Source organism: Giraffa tippelskirchi, chromosome 1 (assembly GCF_054371585.1).
Source record: "Giraffa tippelskirchi isolate mGirTip1 chromosome 1, T2T-mGirTip1v1.2.pri, whole genome shotgun sequence".
In the NCBI taxonomy this organism is placed as follows: Eukaryota; Metazoa; Chordata; class Mammalia; order Artiodactyla; family Giraffidae; genus Giraffa; species Giraffa tippelskirchi.
The window spans coordinates 137469054-137481508 of NC_137275.1; the positions used below are offsets into that span (position 1 = coordinate 137469054).

Genomic DNA, 12455 nt, shown 5'->3' on the forward strand with positions numbered 1-12455 from the left:
TCACCTGTCTGAGTTAGAAAAAAGTGATTTCACTCTATTAGATTGTTTTTACTTTTTTATTATGGAAAGTGTCATCTATCTAGAAAAGTAGAGAGACTAGTATAATGAAACCCCCAAATAACGATTGCCTAGATGTAACAGTTATTACCACTTTTCATATTTGTTTCATCTGTTTTCTTGAAGTACTGTAAAGTAAGTTGATTCTAAATGTTTATGTTTGAAATTTCAGAGAATAAGGACATTTTCCCACATAGCCATGTGTCTTGTTTATTCGAATGGTAAATACATGCACATGTACATAGTATAAGTTTTAAAAGTATATAGTGAAAATTAGTCTCACTCTTTTTCCTGTTTCCCATTCTGAATGCCTTCCTATAGGTAACCACAATAAACCAGTTTCTTGTGTGTCCTCCCCAAGATATTCTGTACATTTACAAATGTATGAGTGCATATATATTTTTTCTTCTCACACAAATTGTAGCGTACTGTGCAAACTGTTCCATACCTTTTTTCATTAAATCTTTTCCATTTAATAGTATGCCTTTTCTTGGATTTTGTTTTACTTAGTGCATATAAGGCTTCCTGTACGTGTGTGTGTGTATACATACATATATATACATATATTACGTACATGTATATATGTATACACACATGCATCTGTGTACTATTCCATTGTTGGATATAGCAAAAGTTTGTCAATGGACGTTTAAGTGTTTACTATCTTTTGTTACTGCATATGGTATGAATATATCTGTATGTAAGTAATCATGTTTTTCAGTAATTTTATAAATACCTGTAAATTAATTGTTGGATTAGATGTTTGGGCATTTGAAACTTTAATAGGTAACTGCCATAATTGACTTTCACAGCGTTTAAACTAATTTATACCTCTCCCCACAGGTGTGGAGTATATGTTTTCATATACTTTAGCTAATATGATGTTATCTGACATTTTGATGGTTGTTCATCTGTTAGGTAAAGAAAGGGTATCTTATTGGAAGGCAGGTATGCTCACCACTATACCACCAACGCTGCACTGGGAATTTTAATCTGTAATCTCGTGAAGTGAAGTGAGAAGTGAAGTGAAAGTCACTCAGTTGTGTCCGACTCTTAACGACCCCATGGACTATACAGTCCATGGAATTCTCCAGGCCAAAATACTGGAGTGGGTAGCCTTTCCCTTCTCCAGGGGATCTTCCCAACCAAGGGATCGAATCCAGGTGTCCCACATTGTGGGCAGATTCTTTACCAGCTGAGCCACAAGGGAATGCCAAGAATACTGGAGTGGGTAGCCTGTCCCTTCTCCGAGGGATCTTCCTGACCTAGGAATCGAACCCAGGTCTCCTGCATTACAGGCAGATTCTTTACCAACTAAGCTGTCTCTTACTGTGAATGAAATTGAATGTCTTTCTGTATGTTACAGAGCTGTTTGAACTTCCTTTTCCTATGAGCCCTTTGTCATTTTTTTACCTTTTGTGTGTATGTGGGTAGAGGGTTTTGGTCTTTTTAATAGTCCATTGTTTGTGATACGGGTTGCAGTTTGTTTTTTTTTTCACTTGTTGCTTTACTTTGCTTATAGCTTTTATTTATTTATTTATTTTTGCACATGTATAAGTATTTCAGGTTTAGATAGTCTGATTTTATCAATCTTTTATGGTTTCTGGGTTTTATATTTATAAAAGGCCTTCTCCGTTCTGAAATTATATAAAGTATTTTTTATACTTTCTGGAGCTTTATGGTTTTTTAAAATGTTGAAATCTTTGATTCATTTGGAATTTATTCTTGGTTACCAGTTGTTATTGCTCTTGTCTGTCTTTTCATTGAAAATTTCCACTATAAAATAATAATTCCATCTTGGTTTAATAGCATATCTTAGTTTTACCAGTAGAAATAAGTATTTTCCTGTGAGGCTTTGGGTCAAATTTTGAATGAAAACTGACTTGATACTTTGAGATGTAGATAATGACTACATACAATTTTTAGTATTACCACTTGGGGAACTATATCTTTACGTAGCAGAAAGTCTGCATAAATGTAAAAAATGAAGGTTCTCAAGTTAAACTAAACCTGCATTTTTAACACAGACTTCCAGAGCTTACTATATCTCTGACTTTTGGCAAGTTACTTAACCTTTCTGGGCCTGAATTACTTTGTTTGGACAATAGGAGTAACATCAGTACCTACTCATATGATTGTGATGATGATTGAATCAGAAAAAAATTGTAAAGTGCTTAGAATAGTACTTGTTGAGAAGCAATGAAAAGAATGTTGCTGTATTTACTCTAGAATTTTTAACTTTGAATTTGTAACAATCACTATTCTTAAAATTCCACTTTACATTGATGAGTTTTGGGGGTTCCCTTCCCCAAATTCTTTTTATGAAACCCTAAAGAAAGCAAAATAACTCATTGTTATTTTTAATTATTATTTTTTACTGTTACTGCCTTTTTAAAAAACAATTTATTACTTAACAAGTTTCTAACTTTTTCATTTATTACAAAAATAGTCTAAGAGAAAACTATTATATACATATTTTAAAGCATAGAAGGATTTTTTCCCCCACAAATGTAATCAATTTGTTAAATTGCCATTACTCTATGCTCAGTTATTTATTTATTTATTTGTACAGTCCAGGTCTTTGTTTTCTTTACACCCATCATTATGCTGAGTTATTTTAAACTCAGTATGTATTCTAAAGAGCATTGATTACCTGTACCCTGCTTATGTCCTTATGTCCTTTTAAATTGCTATTAGGCTGTGATCGTTAGGCAGGCTATTGAAATAATAGGATAAATTTTTCAGAAAACCTTCACAGAAAATACTACTAATCATTGACAATATTGCGACTTAAAACTTGGATAGGACTCCAAATTTAACGTTAGTAGAATGTTTGCATATCCTACTTGTACCCCTTTAAATAAAGCACTTACAAAGTGATCTCATACAACTTAAAACTGGAAAGGCTTGAAAGCAGGAATATAGGGATAGAAGAAAGAGGAGAACTTCTGTTTCCTTTAGTCACTTTTGTATAGAATAGAGCCCCCCCCCTTTAGAGAATTGCCTTATTTACAAAAACTCGTAATTGCAGAGAGGCAATTTATAGAACAAATTCTTAGAGAATCATAAATCAGAGAAACTGGAGTATGGTAACTGATTTTTAGAATTACATTACTTGGGGAACGGAAATGGAAACAAGGGTTGAATTTTGCTATCTTGAGTAATGAGCTTGCTGAGGGAAACATTAGAGGAATGGATTAATTTGCTGTTTGGAAAAGGCCCTTTGAGAAAAATAGTTTTGCTCCATTCCGTGGTGTTTGAGGGTTGCATTTGAGCACTATGTGATTTCATTTTTGTGAACTTGTTCTAAGACTTGGCAGTACCCCAATTTGAAAAATATTAAAAGTGTAATTTAGAACAAAATTCATTTTTTAAAAAAAATTATATAGCTATGTGTGGGTTTGGACAAATTTATCTACCATCTAGCCACAATAAGACCCCTTCCATCACACTCAGAATTTCCTCCATGGCTCTTTGTAGTCCACTCGTTCTCCTGCCTCCAGCCCTTGACAACCACTGATCTGATTTTTGTCCTTGTACTATTTCTTTTTCCAGAATGTCATATAGATCAGTACAGTACATAGCCTTTTCAGCCTGGCTTCTTTTACTTAGCATAATGCAATTGAGATTTGTTGATGTTGCTGTGTGTATCAGTAATTCCTTCCTTTTCCTTGATGAGTAGTTGGTGTTCCACTGTGTGGATGTACCATAGTTTGTTATCCTTTCTCCAGTTGAGGGCATATAGTAGGCAGAAAAATGACTCTCTGGTCTCTAGAACCTGAGAATGTCTTACTTTTGTATACTGACAAAAGGGATTCTGCAGATTTGGTTAAGGTTAAGGACTGACTGTGTGGATCACAATAAACTGTGGAAAATTCTGAAAGAGCTGGGAATACCAGACCATCTGGCCTGTCTCCTGAGAAACCTGTATGCAGGTCAGGAAGCAACAGTTAGAACTGGACATGGAACAACAGACTGGTTCCAAATAGGAAAAGGAGTACGTCAAGACTGTATATTGTCACCCTGCTTATTTAACTTATATGCAGAGTACATCATGAGAAACGCTGGGCTGGAAGAAACACAAGCTGGAATCAAGATTGGTGGGAGAAATATCAATAATCTCAGATATGCAGATGACACCACCCTTATGGCAGAAAGTGAAGAAGAACTAAAGAGCCTCTTGATAAAGGTGAAAGAGGAGAGTGAAAAAGTTGGCTTAAAGCTCAACGTTCAGAAAACTAAGATCATGGCATCTGGTCCCATCACTTCATGGGAAATAGATGGGGAAACAGTGTCAGACTTTATTTTTTTGGGCTCCAGAATCACTGCTGATGGTGACTGCAGCCATGAAATTAAAAGACACTTACTCCTTGGAAGGAAGGTTATGGCCAACCTAGATAGCATATTTAAAAGCAGAGACATTACTTTGCCAACAAAAGTCTGTCTAGTCAAGGCTATGGTTTTTCCAGTGGTCATGTATGGATGTGAGAGTTGGACGGTGAAGAAAGCTGAGCGCCGAAGAATTGATGCTTTTGAACTGTGGTGTTGGAAAAGACTCTTGAGAGTCCCTTGGACTGCAAGGAGATCCAATCAATCCATCCTAAAAGAGATCAATCCTGGGTGTTCATTGGAAGGTCTGATGTTGAAGCTGAAACTCCGATACTTCGGCCACCTCACGTGAAGAGTTGACTCATTGGAAAAGACCCTAATGCTGGGTAGGATTGGGGGCGGGAGGAGAAGGGGACGACAGAGGATGAGATGGTTGGATGGCATCACTGACTCGATGGACATGGGTTTGGGTGGACTCCGGGAGCTCGTGATGGACAGGGAGGCCTGGCGTGCTGCGATTCATGGGGTCGCAAAGATTCGGACATGACTGAGCGACTGAACTGAACTGAACTGAAGGACTTTGAGATGGGGAGATTATTCTGAATTATGCAGGTTATCCCAGTTCTCTTCACATTGAGTAATTTAAAGGGAAAGAAGAGTAGGTCAGAGAGATGTGCCATGAGAGGACCTTGACTGGAAGCTGGCAACCAGCAAGGCAGCAGGGACTTTGGTCCTAGCATATCAGGGAACTGACAGCCCCCAAATGAACAGGGAATGAATTCTCCCCTAGAGCCTCCAGAAGGGAAGGCAGTCTGTAGGGACTTTGATTTTAGTGCAGTGAGACCCCGCCCAGACTTGATTTTAGTGCAGTGAGACCCCGCCCAGACTTCTGACCTACAGAGCTGTGGTATACATTTCTGTTATTTTCAACTGTTGACCATATATAGATATGTGTTAGGTCTGTTTCTGGATTTTCTTCTGTTTTGTTAATCTAGATGTTTATCCTTTCTCTAATACCATTACTGTCCTAATTACTATAGCCTTTTAGTCTTGAATGTGATAGCGTGCATCCTTAAACTTTGTTATTCTTTTTCAAAATTGTTTTGGATACTCTAGTTTCTGCCTGTGACTCATTTTTAATAGTACAAAACTCATAAATTGGTAGACTGGCTTCCTTCAGCCTCTATTTTACTCCTAGGATAGTGGAAAGAACTAAGGGTTATACCTATCGCTAGGCTAGTTTGCCTGATTGTTAGCTGATTTTTGCCAGAATGGGAAGAATCCTTCTGATGCGGTTCTCTTTCTTTATCCTTCTGTTGAGGTCTCTTCCCAGTATTTTTCTTTTGGACAGGAAATTTATTATTATTATTATTATTTAGAAATATAAACCTTAGTAATTCACATGTGTAGTTTTTTTTGGTTAAGTCCTGCAGATCTCCCCAGTGTATTACTCTGATTTAAAAACAAACTCATTCGAGTTTCAAGAAAGAATCCTGCCTAGAACTGTATTGGAGGTAAAAGAAAGAAAGGTGGACTGATGTTGGTTTGAGAACTTAAATCTCAAGGATAGACATAGGGCTCTCTTACAGTTCAAGACCAAGATTGTAAATTAAGCTGCTTTAAGGAGCACTGCAGATGGTAGAAGAGAATTGGGAAAATTAAAACTCCCTTTCTTTTTTCTGTATGGAAAAGAGTACAAAAAGGATTGCGAGATTCTTAAACTCATGCCAGCCGTGTGTTCCTTTCCTCCCTCCTTTACCTCTTCTCTCTCCAGTTATAAAATTCTGACATGGTTTTAAAGTGTTTGAAATATTTAAATGTCATTTAAATATAAATTTGAATTCCTCTAGTTTTTCCTACCTCTGACACTTAGTATGTTTTATCATCTGGGAGTGACATTTTTTATTTTCCTAAAGCTGGAAATAAGATATATGTACACATAATTTTCTTATACTTTAAGACATTTCCTATTTTGTTTCTATCTTGCCTTTTATATTCTTTAGTGAAAATCTTTAAATTGTATTACAGAACTGTGAATGTATATGGTAGTTTTAGTTGTAAATCTGTGTCTGGAATTTTTTTCAGCTTCAGATGATACTGATGTAAAAGCATGTAGCTTTTCACTTTTTAGCCACAAGGTGGTGTACTGCCTCTACTGTCTGCAGTTTTTTTTTTTTTTTTTTTTTTGGTGACTTTCTTCAACAGCCAGATCAAATCCAACTTAAGAAAAAAAGATTATAAAAGTTCACTTTGGGCAGTAAAAGAAATTGTTTATGACAGCAGATAGTCTTTATAGAGGGGTCTAGTTTTATCTGAAGGTGATTCAAGGAGCTTTCACAGAGAAAATAAAAAATAAAATTAAAATAAAATAATTCATAAAATAATACATTTCATTGCTTTATTAATTTTTACTTGGAAAAATTTAAGAGTTATTAAAATGTTCCAGGAATAAGAATAATAATATAAGAAGCATATTTATATGCTTTACCTAGATTTATATATTATTAATATTTTATCCCATTGCATATACTCTGTTTATATACTTGTGTATTTCCTTCTGAAACATTTAAGGCTGAGTAACATACATCATTGCATTTTACCTCTAAATACTACATTGCATTTTTCCTAAGAAGAGTGATATTCTTTTTCATATAACCACAATACATTGTTAACTTCAGTAAATTCAGCTTTAGTAAATTTAACATTGGTAAAATAGTTTTGTCGAATCTGCCATCAGTATTTCCATTTGTCTCTTGATTCAATAATATCCTTTATAATGTTTTTCCACTTTAGTTGAGGAGCCTCACATCAGTTGTAACATTTAATTGTCACTACTCTTTAGCTTCCTTTAACCTGGAATGTTTCCACAGCCTGTCTTTGTTTTTTTATAACATTGATTTTAACTTCCCTCCCCACTTGTAATAGAATATTACTCATTCCCACTTTGGCTTTGTCTGATGATTCCTCATGATACAGGTTATACATTCTCAGCTGTAATTTTATGTGAGTCATGTTCTGTCTATTAAGGTCTTGTGTATACCTAAGGTCCTTTTAATGGTGATGTTTATGTTTTTGTTCAAGTCATTGTTTAAAAATTAGGTGTATGTGTTTAGAAGAGAAATAAATGCCATTCAAGTTTAAGAGCAAACAAACATTTTCTCTAAAGGAATTTACTTAGAAATAAGGTTCCCAGTAGATAAAATCTAATTTGACATAAGACTTGAGGTGGCATATTTTAACTTTATTTTTGCAAAGCTTTTAATGTAGTGTATTGGCATTTAATCTGTCCCTAGACTGCCAGGGAGTCTTGTTGATATCCTCTTTGGGATCTGCTAGTCATTCTGGTGAAAGAATAAAATCGACATTAGACTAAAAGAAAAAAAATTGAGATATCTCAATATTAAATCTCTAAGATGTCACAGTTAACACCAGATTAAAATATTTTTATATTCTCTATTTGAGTTTGTACTTGTATTAGTAAAATTTCAATACAAAGCAAACTTAAAAGAGCCAAATGTGTTGGCTGGAAAGAAAATTGTAAACTTCTCAAAGAAGTAATCACATCTTTATCCTTTAGTTATTTGAGGAATTTATTATTAAGTGAATATCAAGTTTTGTGAATAGGTAACTTTCCTAGATATTTTTAGTTTGTTAGTCTTAGAGTGTGTATAAAAATTCTCAGAAAGTGATAGACACATATTTTAAAGAAAATAGTCATTTTGAGTATTCATAATAGTTAATTTCTTGGCTTTCTGAAAAGTATTTGTAACATCAGTATAAAGATGGTACAGTGCTCTCTAAGAAAAAGTATTAGTTGAGCTCTTTTGCAGAACATAGTGGATCAAGAACTTTTTAGTGGCATCTTAAACATAATCCATTTACTTTGATTACATATGTATATTACAAATAAAATATGTATTTCCCACATACTGTAAACATCAAAGCATTTGAGGTATGAAATTAGATGACTGTAAAATGATTTGAATGCCAAAATGCCCATTAAATTTAACAATTGAACTTGAAAAATTACTGGATTCTTCTCTGAGTTAGTATTATTTCCATCAGCTACCCTGCAGAGTATTGGAAAGGAGAAAAAATTACCTTGGTATTCTTTCCAGGTTTCCTCTTTGATTTTTCAAAGAAGTATACTACTTAAATTGTAGTAGTTCGTAGCCACAACTTCTGACACTTATTATATACATGATTCTGTTTCCAGAGTGTAGTGAATGGTACCCGGGGGACTGAGAAGGATTCATTGTGTCTTTTCAAGTGTATAACTTAATTCTAGGACCTTGAATATTGTTTAAAAAGTTGTTTTTATTTACTTTCATTCCTCAGACAAGACAGCTGTGTAGATTCTACTTCATCCCTAAGAGAGAACAAGCAACCTGAAGGTTTGGAATTAAAACAAGGTATGGATCACATTGACTTTTTCTGAAACATTTGCCTGAAAATTATAAGCATTTTACCAATAATAAATTTTCATAGTCTTCTAGTTTTCCCTCATTTGATAAATAGGGGAAGAAGATAATATTTGGTTTGAGGTCAAGAGTAAGGAATACATCCTTTATTTCATGACTCCTTCAGGTATTGGAGTGGTTCTGCCTTCGTAATATATGGTTACAAGTGCCACCAGCAAGGTATCATTTTGAAAAGTTTTAATTCAATAATCTATTATATACTCTTAGCTGCAGGATACTGTAGATATGTTGACTAGATAACTGTGGATTTTATGTGGAGGAAAAAAGTTTTATAGGATTATTTTTTCTCTATTTTTTTTTTGCTTGATGTTTTGTCCTTGTTTACTTTCTTCCTTATATATTATTTTCTACAAATCAGTAACTTTTGTAACATAAGTAAAGTGGTATTTATTATTTATTCAAGCCAGGTAGATCAGTAGGGCTAATCTATTAGATGTCTTTTTGTTTGTTTTTTCCTCATGCCTGGTAGGGAAAATTGAATGTAAAAATAAATTTTTATTAGTTCCTCAAAGACTACCTCACATTTTTGCATTTTCCTGATAAAATTACTTCAGAGCCATGAGAGTCTGTTGTGGCCAAGAGGGTTATGTTGTTTATTTCATAGGCAGCTAATCTTTGATGGCTTAGAATAGTTTCTCTAAAACTTTGAGTCATAAGAACTTCCTTGGTAGAGAGATACAGGTCTTCAGTTTATTCAGGCAGAATTTCTTCTTTTAAGCTGTGGCCTGTATTACCAACACTTAATTAAGAAAGGGGAAAAAAAGTTGGTTAATTTTGTGATTCCTTCAGTTCTCATGTAGAGAGAACAAAATCTAAGTTTTCTATAATTCTAACTTATGTACTCTGGCATTTGTATATATTTCTGATGATTTTGAGAATTCCAATGCTTTTCAGAAGTCCTGTTGTGTTAACTTCTTCAATAGCCAGATAAAATTATATCTTTGTATTCTTACTTCTTCTCAGTATATTCTTGCTTGTTTTTAGCATCCTCACAGGCATAAACTCATAGTTTTATTTATATTTGTCATGTATAAATACATGCTAAGCATACATCGTTTTCATATAATGTAGTCATAATCATTTAACCCTTGTACCCTGTGTGTATTTTGACAACACTGCTGTTGTTTCTGCCTTTGTTTCTGTTTTTGCATTTAATGAGCAGGTGGTGTAGACGGTTACTAGATTATCTGTGGAGAGAAGAATGCCGTATAAGGGATAGAAAAGTTCAGAATGGGCAGGTTGATTCTCATTCCCAGGGAAAAAGGAATGGAGACCCCATTGTACCAATTAGCTCGTGCCGAAGGGGGAGGGGTTTTTCTGCTCCCTTATTCCGGCACCTGGAGCTCTCTTCAGAATTCCCTTCCTGGTGCCAACAGCCTGTTTTGCTGTGCCTTTTTTTTTTTTAAATGGTAACTTCAGTCATTTGAAAATTAGTGATGGAAGCAAAGAGGGAGAGAAAAATAACTTAGTAGCCAGATACCACAAAGCCCAGTTTTTAATGCTCAGGAGCCTTGATAGACACTCTTAGGTTCTCATCTCAGCATCAGAAACGTCAGGAACACAGTTATCAGTAAGTGACAGCCAGCAGGGTTGAGGAAACAGGAGATCCAAGCACAGCAATACCATTGTGCAGTACTGTTCATGTGCATACTATGACTGAATTTGTAGAAAATGGTTACTTTTCAGCTCCTTTTGGAAAACGGGAAAATAAGTCTTGTCGACAAATGCCTATGAAATGGTTAAAATTTTAAATTTTGTTGCATAATGGGGTATATTATAAATTATTTAGAAGATTCAATTATGTAGAACACCTTACAGACGAATGTTAGTAAAACTGAAATCCGAACCAGAGCGTAAGTAACTTGCTGAGAGTTACCTAAGAAGTTGAGGTACCCCAGGAAACAGAAATGCTAGTAGGCTCAGTAAAGATCGCCTTTTTTCTAAATGAATTAATATTGTCTATTTTTAATATGTAGATTTTTAAAATTGATTTATTGCTATCTCTAACTTTCTATTTTTGTTCACGGTTAATAAAAACAACATAATTCTCCTTGTGAATGAATTGTCATTTTATTTAATGGCTTGACCATTTAAGAAAATTCATTGAAGCTTACTTAGTATTAAAGTAACTGTTCAGTAGACCAAAATATAAAGCAGCATTGAATTTTCTCTTTGCTCTTTCAGGATAAAATAAATCTTATTATTATGCCCTATTAATAGTATGTGATATTGGCAAGTTACTTAAATTATCTTTTCAGTTTTTTCAGCTTCTGAAATACTCAATATTGAGAGATAGTAACCATAAATTAGGTAAATTGAAATTGGCATTTCTTTGTCTAGTACTGGTATTATTTATCTTGTTGATAGGAAATTCATTTATGAAACTAGCTGTGCTGAAGATGAGTATCAGACTGTATACTAACTTCTGCCTTCACTGAGAAAACATTTAAATGTAAATATAATCCAGTTGATTGATACTATAGTAAAATAGCATTAGGATTAGTGTTGTAAATCATTTTTAGCAAAAGGGTAGAAGAATGGTTTATATAAATTTTCTAAATTGGTCATTTGTGGTACAGTTAAAAAAATGCAACTGCTGTTTGTCAAAGATATTTATTTTTCAGTTTACATGCTTTCAGTTCAGTTCAGTCGCTCGGTCATGTCTGACTCCTTGCGACCCCATGAACCGCAGCACGCCAGGCCTCCCTGTCCATCACTAACTCCCAGAGTCTACCCAAACCCATGTCCATCGAGTCGGTGATGCCATCCAACCATCTCATCCTCTGTCGTCCCCTTCTCCTCCCGCCCCCAATCCTACCCAGCATTAGGGTCTTTTCCAATGAGTCAACTCTTCGCATAAGGTGGCCAAATTATTGGAGTTTCAGCTTCATCATCAGTCCTTCCAATGAACACCCACGACTGATCTCCTTTAGGATGGACTGGTTGGATCTCCTTGCAGTCCAAGGGACTCTCAAGAGTCTTCTCCAACACCACAGTTCAAAAGCATCAATTTTTTGGCGGTCAGCTTTCTTTATAGTCCAGCTCTCACATCCATACATGACCACTGGAAAACCATAGCCTTGACTAGACGGACCTTTGTTGGCAAAGGTCAACAGTGCTTTACAGTTTTACGTGCTTTACAGCTTCTTTTTTTGCCTTTTTAAAATTGGGGGATAATTGCTTTACAGTGTTATGTTGGTTTCTGCCATATAACAGCATGAATCAGGCATAAGTATACATATATCCCCTCCCTCTTGAACCTCCCACTCACACCCTACTCCACCCCCCAACCCTCTGCCTCAGGTTGTCACAGAGCACCAGGTTGAGCTCCATGTGTTACACAGCAACTCCCCACTAGCTCTCTGTTTTACATATGGTAATGTGTACGGTTCAATGCTACCCTCTCTAATCATCCCATCCTCACCTTTTCCTGCTGGGTCCACGAGTCTGTTCTCTGTCTGCGTGTCAAAGTTATTTAATACATTGAAAATATTTCTAAAATATAAAACAAATCTTTGCTAATATTAATAAACTGTCATATATTTATCTATAAATAAATAAATTTAAGACATTCAGTAATATTAAAGC

The 12455-nt window shown here is 35.0% G+C and overlaps 1 protein-coding gene across 1 annotated transcript in view; it reads left to right on the forward strand.

Annotated features, from left to right (window-relative positions):
- CAAP1 (caspase activity and apoptosis inhibitor 1) overlaps positions 1–12455 on the forward strand; it is a 64175-nt gene that overhangs the window by 17761 nt on the left and 33959 nt on the right. Inside the window, exon 5 of the mRNA XM_081498031.1 lies at positions 8725–8798. Within this exon, the coding sequence (XP_081354157.1) occupies positions 8725–8798 (74 nt within the window). The remainder of the gene's footprint in view (positions 1–8724; positions 8799–12455) is intronic.